An 18,643-nucleotide genomic window follows, 5' to 3' on the forward strand; every position below is an offset into this window, starting at 1 on the left:
GGTGAACTCATATTTTTTTGACCGTCAGGTATTTTCTCTCTCTCTCTCATTCACACACACACACACACACACACTCTCTCTCTCTCTCTCTCTCTCTCTCTTTGTAGCCTCCTGTCTCCTCTTGCGCGCATGTAGAACACAAACTGGTAGTCTCCATGCTTACGACAGTACACAAGCTGCTTTCCAAGCTCTAAGCCCCATGCCTGAGGCCCCAGATGTATTGTTGTCTCTTTCAGCACCTGAGTAAAAGTATTTTATATCTTTATATATTTACTCAAAATGAGTGAGATAATCTTAAGAAGGTGTGTATGAGAGAGAGCATGCTAATGAGTGAGTCTCACATCCGGTGAGTGAGACTTGACATGTCTTCAGGAAAGCAGGATAAAATGGGAATAACTCTAGGTCTCCTGATTCCAATTCAATACTTGATCCACTAGACTAGGGCAAACTTTTTGACCTGAGGGCCACATCGAGATTCCAAAGTGTGTGGAGGGTTGGGTAGGGAAGACTCTGCCTCCCCTAACACTGTCTGTCCTGTCCCACTTCCCACCCTCTGACTGCCCCCTAGAACCTCCGACCCATCCAACCACCCCTACTCCTTGTACTCTGACCACCCCCTCCTGGGACCCCACCCCCATCCAACCCCCTTGCTCCCTGATTGCCCCAACTCCTATTCACACCCCTGCCTCCTTACAGCTGCCCTGGTACCCCCCCCCCATCCACCCACCCCAGCCCCTTTCAGAATGCGGCCCTGCAAACATGGGCGCAGGACTCAGGAGGAGCAGGGGCAGCCGGAGAGAAGCGATGTTTTCCTCTTCAAAGTGCCGCTTCTCTCTAGCTGGCTGCGTGGCTGCCTGGTGTTCCTCTGAGTCCTCCGCCTGCGTTCGCTGAGCTCCCGCCACCTGCACCCCACCTGCTCCCCTGAGTCAGCAGGTGAGCCTCCCTTCCTTCTCTCCCCTGCCCCCGCAGTGCAGCCCCCTCCCGCGCTGGTGTTGCTTCGCACTGAGGCTGTAGAGGAGGGGGGGACAGGAGGAGAGGAGCCAGGGCGAGCCTTCCTGTACATGAGCTCAAGGGCCGGGCAGGACGGTCCCACGGGCTGTACTTTGCCCGCGTCTGCACTAGACCATGTAGCCATATCTTAAAGACTGATAGTGTCTTTTATATGTGAGCTCCTTTGATCTTGTCTGATTATGACCTGATTGTGTGACCTGTATGGCCACACACAGTAATTTGGTTGATCTTTTCAGTAGAGTAAAATACACTAGGTTTTGTGTTTTGCTGTAACCAAATTAACTCTTATTGTAATGGTGTAATTATACCAGACAAAAGAGCCTTTCCCTGGATATGTCCTTGCAGTGTTGCTACCCAAATATTGCAGTATTGTCCTAGTGAATGTGAACCAGAAAGTGAAACTGCCTAGATTGTTTTCCTTATCCAGACTGAGATACCTTATTCCATGTTACTTGATTCCTTTTATTACTGTAAGTTCTTCAAAACTGTCTAAGCTTTTCTTAACAAATAAGGAAACACATTTTAAAAAGACTTGACGGTGTCTCTTTATTCACTAAAACAAACTCCATTTGACAAATTGTGCTTATATAGATCTTGGTCAGACTATCTGACATCAAATTAAAATTATCTGCTTTTACTTTCATAAGCACACATTAGCTAGGAATGAAAATGTAGCAACTAAAATCCTTTGATATAATTTTTGACTCTGTTCCAGATTTGTGTTTGATGTTGTTTCATTATGGGGAAAAATCTTTATCTTAAGGTGAGGACACGAACTGTAGCAAGCTACCATCCTAGTATAGATGCTGAGGAAACACATGCTCTGTAACGTGATAGGAATCTAATGTCTCTATTATTTAATGAGACTTTATTTCTAAAATAGCAGTTCCATGTATTGATCTTGATACTTCTGTTGCATCATCTTTCCCAGCATAATTATGTTACATCTGTCAAGTAGCATAGAAGAGAATTTGGAAATGACTTGGAGAAGATTCCTTGAGCATAGTATTCTAGCTCTGAAGCAGCTGGAAGCTCATAGCTTCTGAATGATGTATTCCAGGAATGCTGCTTTAGTTGTAAATTTTTTTTTTTTAAGGTCTTGATTTAATTTTTTGGAAGTGTTGGAAAGTCACCATTGCATTCTGTGGCCATAGATCAGAAACAAAAATACATAATTATATCAACCCACTTAGTTAAGAATGGGGCATCTGCATCTAGCCAGATATCAAGCCTGAAGAGCATCTAAAGATACTGAATCTTTAAAAAAAAAAATCAAGTGCTTTTGATTTAATAGCAAAATGTTTGATTTTTATTGGACTATATTCTCAGCACCATACACCACACAGTCAAATGGGTGATTAAAAAATTTTACATCCAACTTTTATTTGACTGGTATCTAAAAATCTTACTTTTCTTCTAAAGTTGTTCACTTTTTTCACTTCTCTTTATCCAGTTGTTTTTATCTGTCTCAGAACCTTTCTTCTCTTACTTTCGATTTCCCTCTTTTGAGTAGTTAGGGGGAGAAAAGATGTCTGTGTGGTGTTGCGGTTACTGTTAAGCAGACTAACCCTTACTCCTACTGAAATCTATTAATGTTGCTTTTTTAGTTCACCTAAGGTGAATTCTAGAGTGCAAAGTGAGGCAAATTGTCTCAGACTGGGCATACACTGCACCATAGTGTCCCTGGTTGCTGCAGTGGGGAAAAGAGGGGTTAAAGTTGGTTCTTAACGCTGCACTTGTATTAGCCAACAAACACTACCCACTATTTACTTGGACTTTTATTCTGAGTGTTGTTTCATCATCCCTGTCTTTTCTCTCTTTACTACCCCACCCAGATAATATTATACTGTTAATTCTGCTACTGACTCCTCAGTAGCAGCAGCAGAGGACACTAGCATAGGACTTCTCAGTTTCACTCTTTTTTTCTGGGTAGTAGAGTGAATGTTCTGGGCATGAGCTGCATACATGCAGTCCTTTGACAACTCCGGGAGTGTCACAAGAGGTCTAGTGTGGGAAGGGTACAGAAATGAAGTTGCATGCGGTGTCACACACATGGGTGAAAGAGATGTTGGTGTAGTATTAGCTGGCCTGGTAACCAAGCTTGGTTCCTTGCTCCATCTGCCAACAATGGTCTGGGAACTGTGCTGAGACTTTGCTTTCGCCCAGTGGAAGAGTGGTGGTTGTTATGTCATCCTGTGAAAACTGTTTCTGAATGAAAGCAGGATTAGTAGATCAGTTACTGAGCAATGATCATGATGCATGGAAGAAAGGAAGGAAAAGTATATGATAAAGGGAGATGGATCCTGTTGCTTTAAGCATTGACACACTCCTTTAGTCTGGTGCACTGCATTTCCTTGAACGGGTGAACATTAGTCTTTGATTAGGTCTAAATAAAAACTTCAGTTTTAGAAATATATGAATCCGAGGTATTACAGTATTGGTTACTTTTTATATCTTCTGGATGTATTGTTACCCAATTAAGCCAAGTTCTGTTTATCTGTATCTCTGTATTCATCTTGCAGATTTTATCAATGACAGTACTGATCACCTAAACAGAAGGGTTGACATAGGTAAACATAAGTTCTGAAATGTTGAATCGGTGCTCTAATCTTGAGGAAACTTCAGTTTTATGATGATTTGGGAAAAGTAGTCAGAAGTTTTCTGTTTTCAGGCCTCTTTCCCTGCAGGTTGAGGTCTCGCTGTATGTAATACTTCACATAGAACTCAGTTTTCAGTATGAAAGCTTACTGACTCGAACCTGTCTCGTATTAGAAGAAAATGGTATCTATTTTTCTCACTACAGGAGTAAGAAATAGTGTATGTGAAAGTATGTTTAAATTAAAACTGTTTGTAGTGAACTTGGTATTAGATTAAAGTGACACACATGACACCATTAATCTAGATGCACTGTGGAAGCTACTTGAAGATTCCATATCTTTTGCCTGCTTTCATATGATCTTCTAAAATGTGGCTACGCTCCAAAAATCACTTGCTAAAACTGTGTAGTCCAACACTCTTCTAGTACAATTTTTTTTAATCTAAGTTTTGTATCTCTATTTTCTTTCCAGAAACTAAACTTGTTTCCTGTTCCTTGTGACTGAAACTAGGTCTTTGAGGATTCCTTAGTGGTGAGGACTTTGGAGCAAGAACCTGTGAAATGTAGAACAGGCGCAGAGTAACTTTAAAGATAGCTTTATATCTTACATTACTGCTTGCTAGAACAGTGCTGGGAATTACAGGATATTCACCGTGCTACCTCATCCAAGGGCTCCATCTCAGGGAGACTGATGAACCTGGAAATGCCCTAGAACAATTTGTTCATGTGGACAGGAAAAGGCAGCTCTCCGTATAAACTTCCTGAAAGCCCTAGCTCTGAGGAAGGAGGCAATAGTAAAGAAGCTAGTGCATCTTCTGACTCGATACACAGTCCCCACAAGTTGTGTGTGAGCTGCAGTATCAGTGGAGTTTACATACATGCTAACTTCACTGATATATAGAGGATGTCTAGGCTGAACTGTTGGCTGGTATTGATCCCTTCTTGGCCAATGCATCTGCTGTTACTCTTGATTTCCATCCAAAATAAGAGCTGCTTCCCCACCAGCTGGCCTAGAAATCTTCCCTGATACTTCCCCTTTCCTTCTGGTAGGCTTCTGAGGAATTGCTGCTGGTACAGACACTAGATGGGCCCTAAGCCAGCTAAGTGTTGATGCACTGCAGTTAGGCTGCTATGCCAGCTACCTAAGGAGTAGTCAGTCTCCTAACTCCAAATCAAATGCTAGGGCTCTTAGGTGGACATTCAGGTGGATCCCTGGAATATTGGAAAAGGAGGTAGGGAGTAAAATATCATGTTACTCATTGAAGTGTTCAGCAAGCATGTGGTGTAGTAGAAATGCTCTCAAAACTGCTGTGTTCTACCCTCTCCTGAACATCACAGATTCTGTGTCTCATCGTAACCAGAGACCCCATGTAGCTCTCTTCAGAACGTGAAGGCAAGCTTTTGGAAAGAAAATGTGGAAAACTTTGAAATTGAAGCACTTTTAAAAAAAATTGTTGTTAGTCTTCAAAGGAATTATTCAGATTTGAAAAGTTTTTTGAGTATCTAACCACAGATTTAATATTGAAAATTCTAAGCAAAATGTTTCCAAAAAAAGCTTACAGTTCATATTTTGATGATCAACCAACATATAAATACTTGCTAGCTGGGTTACAAAATGTTTTTATCTTTCTCTGCCTCACGGTTCCAACAACAATTTTTAAAAGGCTAATGGTACGATCCAAAGCCCATTGGTGTAAGTGGGAGTTGTGACATTGACTTTAGGTGGGCTTTGGTTCAGGCCCTAAATTATGTGATTAAGCTGCAGTGTATACATAGGGAGAAATTTTGAGGTTACTTTCAGGTTACGCCACTAAGTAAAAGGACTACACATTTTTTCTTTCTGAATCTATCAAATTGACACTAGTATTGTATATTTTATAATTTTGGTTTGAGATCTCAGCCAGTAGCTGAAGAAAAGGCTCTTAGTCTCTGGCCCTGCCTTCAGAGAGGAAAGAATATGAATGTGAAATGATTATAAATTAAACTGAGATGATTTTCCATGGAGATGCAGGTGAACCCATGACAACCTCTAAGGTTTTGAATCCTAAATTTGAAAGCTTAAATTTTTTACTTTCTTGACTCTTTTGCATACAATAATGCAATAGCTTTCACTTTATTGAAAATGGAAAAATAACTTTAAAACTAAAGGAAGTGTACAGTATGGACTGATTCTCTATATGCTTAAATAATTTCAATTTATAGTGCTTGCTTGTGAGACTATTGAAGCAAGAATTATTGTTCCTAATTAAAAATGTGTGCATTCACTTTTTTATTTTTATTGTAACTACTTTTTGAAGTATTGTAGAGAGGTGACAGTTCAAGGAAGGTTAGTATTGAATTTGTTCTCCACAGGACAACTAGCAGCTGTGGTGCTCAGGTGTATATATATTTGCATAGTCTGTGGTTTTCCAGAAAGTCTATGTAATATGAGCAAGAATTTTAGAATTATACTATGACGACTTTTTTTTTCATTCTTGGCTACCGTTTCTTTTTCAGGTATGTAAAATTCACTGACAGTCTTTTTCCAGTTTTTTATAGCTGCATGTGCTGTCTCTTGTTAACCCCACTTACTCCTCAAACTGGGTTTGAAAAGGGGGAACTGACGTGATGCAACATGTATTGCACTCGGAACATTGTTGTACAGCAGTCTAATTGTAATAACTAAATGTAATAGTTTGTGTATATTTAGAATGGCAGTCCAGCAGAAAGTATGTTAAATATAGCCATAACCTTAATTTGTTGAATATAGATAAGTGCATTAATTCATTTAAAAGTAATAATGCCAGAGTTTGAGAATATTTTGTTTATGTGTAATTTTTTCTCTCTCTGTTACAATGCTTTCCCAGCAAGGACAAGTTTGGAAGGTTTGCAAAGCTTTTCACCTTCCCTCTGCCCGCTTTCAGATCAGTCTCATACTCCATGACTTCTGTCTCTATAATCCACGACAGCCATAGAAATCAATATAAAAAAGTATTAAAATGAGCTATCATCCTAGGTCACTATCCTGTGTAGAAGCATATAGCATGTGATTTAGTTTGCATGAGATACAGATATTATATTAATTCCTATGGGAAATACGAAACTAAATATTTGAATGGAAGTACAGTTTGAGCACAATGTTTTGTCTTGTAGATAACACTCCTTTAATTATACTTCTCACACACTTAAACAGTACAGCATTGCTCAGTGGTCTATGCAGTTTGTCACTGAAGTTCATAATAGTAAGTTTCTAAAGAAACTTTCTCTTAGGTTTGCAAGGATCACCGTCATCTGATGAAGATGATTGATTGGTTGGTTGCCCAGAGAACTCTGTACTGCTGATGTGGCCAAATCAGTTACTTCAGAGTTAACATTTTCATTTAAGAACCATGTATTATATCATATTTTGTATAATTGCTTGAAGTACTGTTTTTAAAGTACAGCCCGCAGCAGTACTGTAATTTTGCTTAGAGTCAGGGGAACAATTAAAATTTAATTTACAATCAGAGTAGATTTAACATGCTATTGGAAATAGTCCTTTTCTTTAGATGAGGCAAATATTGGTAGCTTAATTTCAGGAGGGAGAATGGTCTTGCAGAATACAATGAAGGAGAAAAACTTAAATACAGGTTGTTTCCTATTTTTCTTCACATAGGATACACTAATCATTTAATATGCCCAGCACTCTCCTCTATGGATGATTATATGATTGGATTTTCCAACAGTTTTAGCGTCAGATGAATACAACCCTACCTCAAACCACGAATAGAAGTAAAATATCTTTTTCTTCTTTTAGGATTGAGCTTTTCCCCTCACTGCTGTTCTGCACTAACTGCTTTGAAACTTCCATGCATTTTTTTCAGTAGAAGAGCATCTCTGTACTGTCTCCCATTGCATATTCCAGCTATGACAATCCCTGCACTTTGCCTACTCATTTTATCACCTGCTCACTAAAACCCAATAAGTCTTTCTAGTTTCTGACTGGAGACTTGCTACAATTACTTAATTTTAGCCAGATGAATGAATGTATTTTTAGTTCACTTTTTTTTTTTTGTAGGCATGTGGGGACCCCAAGGCAAAACCATCCTATCTTATCGACAAAAACCTGGAATCTGCTGTCAAATTCATAGTCAGAAAGTTTCCAGCTGTAGAAACACGCAACAACAATGTAAGTAACCCAAATGACTCTGTAAATATGCAATCTGCTTAAAAAACCTGTTGCATTTGATGCATAACTCTGCTTTGTAGCGGTTTTACACATTCTTCTCAAGGATTTGTTGTTGATGTCTATTGGAGACAGATTACCTATCTAGATGGACTGTTGGTCCAACTAGTGTGACAATGCATTTATGTTTGTCTAAGCAGGGAAAGACAAGAATATATTAATCTGTATTTCTAGGGTTTTTTTTTATTGCAATAGACTTGCCATCCCTGGGGACTGCCCAAGTCCACCAGTGTGGCCAGAGCAGCTGCTGTCGGCAGCCCTCAGCAGCGGTCCCCAGGTGACACTCTTTCCCCCACCCCCTCCAAGATTTAGTCACAGGTACTTTTAACAAAAATCATTGACAGGTCGCGAGACGTGAATTTTTGTTTATTGCCCGTGATCTGTCCATGATTTTTACTAAATGTACCCGTGACTAAATCGGGCCTTACTTATATGAGAGAACTGGCCAGCATAACTGAGACAACTCAGATAGATGGGAGTTAAGACAGTTTAGTTGCTCTGCACAGATACTCATGCTAGTAGAATGTATATGGAGAGTCCCTGTGTGGATTAAAGATGCTTCGACACACTCAGTAAAAATCCTTATTGAGTGCAACAGCAGGAACCCTAGTTTTCTTCCAGAGGAAGGGTTCTTCCCCTCCAGCTTTACATACAGTGAGCTTGCTGATACAAGCAAGTATATTTTAGATCACTCTACCAGCATTGCTGAATTTAGCTTGTAACCTTTTAGAGAGACTAATGTATGATTGCTGTGATTTCTGTTAGGAGCAGAAAGATCTACACACATTAGTTGCTCTGTTACTGTTTAGAATTGTAAAGTGAAGGGGAAGATTTCTTTACATGCTTATTTTTCTTTCCAGAAGAGGAAAGGGAGGTAGGTAATGGGTTTGCATGTTTCATGCATGCAACGATTTGCATGACTGCTTGAGAACTCCCATTTTCAAGGCAATTATTTAGGCTCACTTAGAGCATTCTTCTGTTTCCGCAGTTTCCATTTTGGCAGCCTTAAGCTGCATCTAGTTCTTTCTTTTTATGGTTTGTGCTAACAATAGCTCCTAGTGGTCCCAAGTAGTATCTCTAGCAAAGCCAACAAAAGCCTATAAAAGTGTATTTTCTTTTTAAATAAGTAAACTTTTTTATTTAAGCACAGCAATGAATTCTTTTGTATTCTTGAATATGTTTGCATTGTTTACCATTCTTAAGATTGCTTATCTTCATGTATTGAATTTTTGTCTTTCAGTAACATATATGAAAACATCTGTCTTAGACTTATGTAAAAAGAAAAAATATACCTACACTTTTCTTAAACCAGGTCCAGTGAAACCTCTATAATTCTCAACGTTTTATTACAGCTCATCTCCTATTAAAAATAAAATGGCACATTGCTAGGTATTGAGCACAAGAAATGAACTTCAGTTAAAACACTCTTGCAAATAGCCTGTGTGGATTGTCATACCTGGGTATATTTGAATTAGATTTTAGATAATGTTATACACTCAAGAAGTTGGTTCTCTGAAGATCGAATATGTAGATTAGGGCTGGCTGAAATATTTTAATAAGCACAGTTTTGTAAAAAACTTGAGTTTGTTGACTTTCCATTTTGTGACAATCTGTAATTATTTTAGGATGAGGTCATTATATCATCCTGGCTGTATATGGAGAGAGTAAATTCTGCATCCTTTTCTCATTATCCCTGAAATAAAATTGCATTATTTACAATATACCCTCCTTACATCTTCTAAAGATTAATCTGTATTCTAGTGCTTAAGGACATTTAACCTGTTCTCGCAGTAGTTTGCACTTTTTCTTATCTTCAGAAGTTCTGCCTCTGTGATCAGAACACCAAGTAGTTACCTACCTAAAATTAATTTTGGAGAGTGTGAAGTGAGTTTTTAATTGATATTTAGCATCTATGTGATACAGAAACTTCAGAGTTGCAGAAAGGAGGTTTTTACCACAAAGACACGGACCTAAGGAGGCCAAAATCAAGTTTCCATGTTGGATGCAATGCACCCCTTATTTTGAAGGAACTATTTTTTGGTTCACAAATGAAACCTCTTTAAAATTTAAGAATATCTGACTCAGTGGGAAGCAGGAAGGGGCCAGGTTTCCCTCCTTCCTCTTCCTCCTCCCAATTCAAGTTCCAGTGGACGTTACAGTAGCAGAGCACACTGACGAGGTTCTCTGCTAAGGAAGCAGATGTTCAAAGACTCACAAGGGACAAGGAGTTCACTGGCACAGAAGAGTCATCAAGTAAAATTCTATTGAGCATTACTAGAGGGACAACAGTTAAGTAATCTTAACATATGTAACAAGAGTTCCTACCAGCTTTTCATAGAGACTTGAATTTTTCCAGTTTCAAGCGTAGCAATTGCCACTGTTCAGTGCAATGCATCCGGACCTTTGAATTTGATACTCAGCTGGCAATTTCATCTGCTTACAGACAATAGTAGTAAGTTTGTGTAGTCAGAAAATCATGAGCATGCAGTTCATGTTGGCAGTTTTGTTTTCACAATCTGAGGGGGAAAAAAACACTTTTAGACTCCTAGACTTTAAGGCCAGAATAGACCATCATGATCATCTAGTGTGACCTCTTGCACATTGCAGGCCACAGAACCACACCCACCCATTCCCATAATTCAGATTAAAGACAAAATGAGAAATTGAAAAACCCACAAATTTCATTAAACAAATACAGTATGAATCTTGAATCATCATATAATTTGATTCACTGTTTATTCTTCACCCTTAATTCAAAATAATAGCATATAATTCTCAGTAAAATTTAAGAATTTGATAGTCTCAGTCCAGTAACTAGTAAGGCCTACCACTTTTTCTGTCTGCCCTAAGATATTAATCACTTACCAACTTGTTTTCATTTTAGTACCTACCATAATGTATGTAAAGTTTTAACCAAGTCAGTTGAAGTGTACTAAAAATACTCAATTGATGCTGAACTGTGGTTGGACAGCAGTATGGGGTCTTAAAACTCATGATTCTGAATTCAGTTTTTTCCCACCATCTTGATGCAGTAAACTGTGACACAGCCTCCTTTAGAAACATGCTTTAGGTATAGAAATCTAGATCTTCACTTTGAAATGCTTGAAATATAGGAACCCGTACTCACTTTTTGACCTTCTCTTATACAATGGAAAAGATCATCTTTCTCTTCTTTGCATGTGTCTCTAGCATCTTCAGCTATTTGGTCACAGTATTCTGTGCCTTTCTTTTTACACATAGAATTAATAGCAGTAAGTGGAAACACTCTTTCCTTGGCGTTTTTCATATTCAGCCAGTCACCTCACTTCAGTGTTGCTGCGTCTTTTAATTAGTTGTTGCTCTTTCTTCACTTGCAGGATCGAGTGGATACGAGAGTTAAAATCTTTCTAGATTAGTGGAGCCAAGGGGAAATGCTGCAATCATTGCGTTATAAATTCCTCGCTGTGTGCTATATTGAAGGCAAGGATAGAATAAGAAGGTTGCAGCTCAAGTTTGTCTGTCTTTCAGTTGTTTTTAATGGCATAGTCTCTGAATTATCTTTGCCATTTTTTGGTGTCAAAGATGAACAGACAAGGTTTCTGAAGAGCTGCTGGAAAGCCTGGAATCTGACTTAAATTGTCGTCATTGCAAAGTTTTGATAAAGTTAGCAGTGTTGAAAATGTCTCATTCAGTGTTCTGCTCTTGAATCTCACTAGACAGAATTTTATTGATGGGAATGTCTTGAAGAATACTAGACTAAATTTTTGCAGCCTCTGAAATGATTGTCAATCTTTATTTTTCAATTTGATTGTTGACAACGTTTAAATTTTTATTCGGACTCTTCTTTATTCATTCGCTGGTTTCCTACCACTTCCTTAAACTTTTACAGGCTGTGTCAAATAATTCATGCGCTGTCAGATATCACTAAATGCTAATCACACATTTCAGTATGGATTAACAACTTTATATTTACTACAATTAGAATGAGGGGGAGAAAAGCCTAATTAATCCAGTATTATGAAAGTCAAAAAATAAAATGTGACAGCAGGTTTTCTGAAGATCCAAACTACCAGGTGCCCTGCCTATCTTCCAAAATAATTCTAGATTATAACAAACCAAAGACCCCTCCCCCCCAATACATAACTCCGCATGCTCCCTTCTTAAGAATCCAGTGACATTTGTTTCTACCCTTTAGCCATACTCTCATCAATCACAAACATCACCACCCATTCTTTCTCATTTCTATAACTTTTTTATGGTTTACTGCGTTAGACATACGTCTTGATGTTCTCATCACTTTGCTTTCTACTTTTTAGAATAGTTTGATATCAATCTGCCAATGAAATTGAGCATGACATATCTAGTATGAAAAGTCTTTGCATTATCATGTGGTTGGTACAGAAATCAATATGTTGGTATAGAAATTAATAACAGTGGTTGGTACAGAAATTAAAATGCCAGCTTTATAAACCCTCTAGGCTGGGATTTTTCTGAGGTGTTTCACATTCACAAAAAGAGAATATGGGAAATGGCAAAAAACTATAAGCAACTTAACCCTCCTTCCTCATCTGAAGAAGTGATAACCTGTAACCAAGTGAGGATGATTAGGGAAAGATTTTATTCCAGTGCTTCTGAAATTCTATTTTTGGATCTCTCTACTAGGGCATATTTCACCAAGATTACTGGTGAGACTAGCAAGGTGGTGAGAATAGCAATACACCTGTACCCTGCCTGGCATGACATTCATTACGGAGAGATTACAGAAAGGGGTGGTAGATGATATTTAGTAGCTGAGTACACAGTAGTCTTCATTTTTTTTAAGCAAGCTGACACCTACTTGGAACTAGGAGATAGATATGAGTCAAAATCCTTGGACAGGCTTGGACAACATTTGGAAGCTATAGTTAGTTTGCTGAAAAATCAATGCTCATTGGGCATGCTTTTAAAAAGGAAATGCCAATTATAAAATTGTTCTTCTGCCTGAACACCTTTCATCTTTTATATATATATAACAGACTATAAGAAAGATTAGTGAGAATTATTTTTTATTCCCACATTTTGTGCATTTGACAGCACCTTTAAGTAGTCTAATAATTTTGCCTTTATAGACACATTCCTATTGGCATTTTACACAGCAATAGATAAAAGAAATATGATTTAAAAACATTAACTGGGAGAGGGAGTCTGAGGTATGTGTAATATATGTGTAGTTTTAACTTATTTTTTTAAAACTACAGACCTAGTTTATGTCCCTTTTAAGACTGGCAGTAATGATGCACTACAAACTTTAGCAGTGGGTAGTTAGGCTAGCCTGCATATATGACACTTGTTTCCTAGTGGAAATATAGGTAAGGTGTTCTGGTGGTGAGAAGCTTCAAATGACTGCCCGGTTACTGATATGTGAGAGAGAACCTAAAGCAGTAATTTCTGTACCATGCCAAAGCCATGCAAGAATGACAGTTATACAGGACCTGATGTAGGATTGGGAACCTTACTTGTTGCATTTGATCTGAACAAGCAGATTCATACTCTTGAGTCTCTAGATGTTAGAGCCATAACTCGTCATTATGATTTTTATCATCATGTATTGGAGTAATGCTATCAGGTGTCACAGTAGTCTCTTTTATAAACAAGCCTATCTTTCTTACTTTAACTGCTGTTATATATCAAGCTGATAACTAATGCCATTTTCTGATTGAATAAAATTCAATTTTTCTGTTTTCCTGTGTCTTGATTGGAATTACAAATATTAAAAAAATTAATTGGACTAGATAGACCTTCAGGTGAAATCCTGACTGCATTGAATTCAGTAGCAAAATTCCACTGTAGTGGGGCTTAGTCTTTTTGGGCCAGACTTTCAAAAGAGCTCAGCACTCAACAACTTGGGAGTTTAAATGAGGGAGATTTTTTTTAAAGTTAGCTCTGTATATTTTTATACCTCCTCCCCTTCCCCACCAAAAAAATAAAAAGTATAGCAGTTTATGGCTCTGTTTTTACCTATCCTCTTTACTTCCTTAGTGCTGGTTGAAGACCTGCCACCAAACTGATGACATTGGAAAATGAACCTACTGAAGCTTAGCTTCCTTTTGACAACTTCTCCCCAAGTTATTGTGGAGTCAAGGTGGGATCTGAATGATCCTCCTACCTCCAAGGATATCCCTTTTAATTCTGCATCTGATTGTGTGTAATGGATCCAATCTCCATGCCGTTCTGCTAAACTCCATAGGGGAGATCCTTATAATTACTGACATCTTTCACATTGTTTCTCAAATTGAGGAAACTGAAGAGATCTCAAAGTGGGTAACAGTTTCCTATTGACTATGTTGGGAAGTCTTTTATAGAGAAAGTGTGTCCTTATTTTAGTACGCATTGAGATTTTAGCTAGTAACTAGTGAAGCGAGCAGCTTAGTAAACTGTTACACAGCTTTTAATTAATTGATGCATTAGAAATGCCCAGGATAGAAATACCTGTGTAATTTTCAATGGTTCCTATGGGTTTGAATAGCTGTGAGCATATGTCTTTTCAGCTATCTTGCATGACTGGAAAATTAAGTTAATGTCTGTCTCACCCCCTTTGGCATTGTTCTTGGCACACACCTAACTTCCTAGAAGGCAATGTTTCACAGCTTGCTTCTGCTGTTCCTCTGTTTACTGTGTTACATAAGAAGGTTAGAGGAGGCAGGGCTTACCAGAACCACAGGGTAAAGTCTTTTAAGATTCAAGGCCAAGCAAGAACAGATTTTCTGCCTGAATGGGATAGGGCCACTTTCTTGAAATGTGTGGAATATAACCTGATGAGGATAGTGTGTGTCTGTTTCTGTGTCTGTGTGTGTATATATTATTTCAGGATGTGTGAGTGGGTGCTAAAAATATTGCTATATTTTCTCTTCTTCAAAATGGTATTTGCCATGTATTAGATAAGCTTTACATTTAACTTTAAATTTAATTATTTTAATTGATTCAGTAATTTAAAACAGTTGAGATGTAGTGTTCCTGAAACCTGTTAAATGCTGACCTGAATAAGTAAGCAGGATTTCAATATGCTGACTATTACTGATGTATATCATTCATTTTTTATCATGTTCTTGTTACACTGTAATAATAATGAAATAATTAAACTATAGTTGTTAATAATGAATAATGACCCCGTGCCTTGAACAGGCCCATTTCTGACAATAGATAGAAAATATTGAAAGATGTCACACTTTCTTTGTCACCACTACTAATTTTCCTTCCATTGTAGTTCTCAGTGCATGTTGTTGTTCAGGCAGCTAGGTTCAGTGGCTCTCAACCTTTCCAGACTACTGTACCTCTTTCAGAAGTCTGATTTGTCTTGTCTACCCCTCAGGTTTCACATCACTTAAAAACTACTTGCTTACACAATCAGACATAAAAATGCAAAGGTGTCACAGCATAGTACTACTGAAAAATTGCTTTGGTTCTCATTTTTAACAAATAATTATAAAATAAATCAATTGGAATATAAATATTGTACCTACATTTCAGTGTATAGTGTATATAGAACAGTACAAACATGTCATTGTCTTTATGAAATTTTAGTTTGTACTGACTTTGCTAGTGCTTTTTATGTAGCCTGTTGTAAATATCTAGATGAGTTGATGTTCCCCCGAAGAACTCTGCTTACCCCCAGGAGTATGCATAACCCTGGTTGAGAACTACTGAGCTAGGTGATTCTCTTCTCTCTATTCCATTTCATGACCTACTAGTTTGATAGCAATGATCATCCTGAGACAAAAGGCCAAGGCCCTAGCATAAGACATCCAGAGATCTAACTTAGGGTGTGTCTACACTATGGGATTATTCAGATTTTACAGAAACCGGATTTTTTGAAGACTTTATCACACTGTACTGATAAACCACTTACATGCTTCCATGTTCAATGCAGTACTTAAAACAACATTGTATAGTTGCCAAGTTGCCATTATGTTAACTGAACTTCTTGAGATATAGATACTTTTAATAAACACATCTTTCTTGTACAAAGTACTTACCTGAATAATATATATCACTGCAGCCCTTCATTTGCTTTTCAGATTTACTGCTAAGATTCCCTGAAGGCAACACAATGCATAAAGGGAAATTTGAAATTGATGAAATTTTTTAGTACTTGAGCATATTATAGTGGTAATTCAAATATCATTTAAAAAAATGGGTTATGGGTGAGAGGCTCAGAGTGTAATTTACCTAGCTGCTTCACATACTGGCAAATTCCAAAAAGTGTGTGTGTGTGTTTGTTTTTTGTTTGTTTTTTTTGGTGGTGGTTGTTTTTGTTTTATGTGTTTAAGAGAAGTTGCTTGCTCATGAGGAAACAATACAATAATCAATATGTACACACAACATAAAGGCTGGGGCAGGCTGCTCTCTAGGAAAGAAGCAATTCCAGTTTGAAATGTCAAAAGGATTAACATTAAGTTTACCAAAAACTTGCTTTTCTTTCCCCATTTTCTGTGGAGTATTGTATCTCTCACAGCTGTAAGAAACCCTCTTTCCCAGACTGATCATTGCAGCCTTATAACTGCAAAGAGCTTGGCATTATACTACATAAATTGCTACTGGATCAGGAATGATCATGGGATAAAACTCCTTTTCCAGGATGAAGCCCTGCCTTGGGGCATATCATTCCTTCCTCAGACATGTAACTAAATAGTTTCTGTCTCTTATGCTTGGACAGACTTATGTAGATTGTAGTGCTAATTTGGTACTGAATTGAAATTGATATTCCAAAGTCCATTGTTGCAGCAATTCCCTCATAAAGGGAATTTGCTGCAGGTTAAGGTGACATGATTGTTATCCTACCACCACCCATGACTTGTAATGCTCTTCCTGTGCAGTACTAAGAAGATGCATCAGTCTTGGATACCTGAACTAATTTCTGCGTAGGTGCCAGCTATCTAGATTGCCCGTCACTGTTGGGAGTAGAATGTGCTTATAATGTTCATTATGCCTTTGCAGTTGAATAGTAGAGTTCTTGCTACCGCTGAAACTTATTTCAGTGTAGTTAGTAAATACATTTCTTATTGTACTTAAATGGCCATTTACACCAAAAATCACATTTATCACTTAGTCCAGCTTGTCTGGGTGGCAGGATGGAGGAGAATCTAAGGGGACTGTGATTCCATGGTAAGATTGTTACAGTGATCCAAGAGTTCACATCTGTCACTGGCTTGGTGAAATCTAGTTATGGAACATACCACCAGGGGTTGAGATGTCTGCCCAGAGGTAGGCACTCATGGTTGTGAGCCACTCCAGACACTGTGGTCCAGTAAAAGATACTACCTAACCTACCTTCTCTCTAATATCCTGGGACCTACATGGTGATGACTACACTGCATAATCCAACATTTGTAATTCTAACTGTTCAGGTATCCAGAGATACATGTCTAAAACATGAGCATACCATCTTACCCCCACTAATTTGATGGTTCCTAAACAGGTTTGGTTGAATAGAAGTTTTGCATTGACTGGGGAGAACTTGGGAGCTATGGGGCCTTCATTGAAAATATCTTCTGCATACTTTCTCTATGTCCTTTACTTCATTAAGTGTCTTTTGTATTTTTGACTTAAGTGAGAGCCTTAAGAAAGCTCTTGGATAAACTAAAAAGTTTGCAGACATTAAGAGGTAACTTGAATTGTGGTGTCTAAGTCATACTGTCACAGTTTTGGGGTAACTGCACCTTTGACTCCGCGGTGGTCTGCTCAGGCGTTGCCCCCTTCAGGTTTCAAGTATCAAGCTGGTGCCTATATGAGCAAAGTCCCATGACGCTCTCTCTTCAGACTGGGGATTTAGCCTGCTCTTTCTCTTGCTATGCACTATGTATTTCCCAACAGGTCTGACCTAGCTCAGTACCTGCGTTTTCACTGTTTTTCCAGGGACAATGATAGTGGCTTACCAACAGCTTTCAGAAACAGAGCAAATTTATTTAAGGACCAAAGCATTACAGAAATCATATAATAAAACAAAGTAAAAACACATATTAAACTTACAAGAGGTCACCCATCTTCCATGTTGGGGATCTGGTAGGTGTCAAAGTCCTTCAAACCCTTAGCAGCGTGTACACTCCTGGTTAAAGGTTCATGTCAGTTTTCTGATCAAAAGCCTACGCAGTTTAGGCTGGCCCTTTATATCAAAAGCCTTTCTTACTCCCCTCAGGCTCAGTCTTACCTAATACATGCACAGATCTCCAAATGGTGGTACCTCATTAGAGTTTTATAGTGGTCCCAGGGTTTGCAGTAATTGCCTCTTACTGATTATAGTTCAGCAAATCTCCCTCATGGAGTTGCAATTCAGTCTGACTCACAGAGGTGAAGATAACATTTATAAAGTCGATGCAATAGTCTAAAATATATGCCTGTGTTGGTCATATCTGTCACACTTACATGAGAAGGATTTCTGATAGTAGATGGCTGCTTATTGTAGCAGAAAGAGGCATAGCAAGTTCAAATAGTTGGGAGCTAAAGCTAGATAAATTCAAACTAGAAAAAGGCACAAACTTTTAACATGAGGGTAAATAAACATTGGAGCAAATTACTCAGGATGTGGTATTCAGGACTTCACTTGAAGTCTTTGAATCAAGACTGATCTTTCTAAGAAATACCTGCCTGGTGCTTTGATCTTGTCACCCTGTTCTTTGCATCCCTTCACTGTCCTCCCCTTCTCTTTCACACGAAACATGAGCTGCTTTTATTCATTTTCAAGGCCCGTCCTGGCTTTTCATGGCCAACTTTACCAGTCATTTCTGGTTCACTGTCAAAATATTGGCTCCTGCCTCAGATTGGTTCATGATGTCAGCCTTCATTGCCTGCTTGTTAAATCTTCAGACAAGTACCTTAAT

General features: G+C 38.3%; 1 protein-coding gene across 4 annotated transcripts in view; it reads left to right on the forward strand.

Moving 5' to 3' along the window:
• The window catches only part of NCKAP1 (NCK associated protein 1), a 124,490-nt gene that overhangs the window by 14,071 nt on the left and 91,776 nt on the right, over nt 1-18,643 (forward strand). For 2 of the 4 annotated variants that reach the window (XM_030579635.1, XM_030579636.1), the window contains exons 2-3: nt 6,454-6,471; nt 7,644-7,754. In XM_030579635.1, the coding sequence (XP_030435495.1) occupies nt 6,454-6,471; nt 7,644-7,754 (129 nt within the window). The remainder of the gene's footprint in view (nt 1-6,453; nt 6,472-7,643; nt 7,755-18,643) is intronic. The other 2 variants (XM_030579637.1, XM_030579638.1) reach the window with 1 other exon arrangement.

Source organism: Gopherus evgoodei, chromosome 11 (assembly GCF_007399415.2).
Source record: "Gopherus evgoodei ecotype Sinaloan lineage chromosome 11, rGopEvg1_v1.p, whole genome shotgun sequence".
Taxonomy (NCBI): Eukaryota; Metazoa; Chordata; order Testudines; family Testudinidae; genus Gopherus; species Gopherus evgoodei.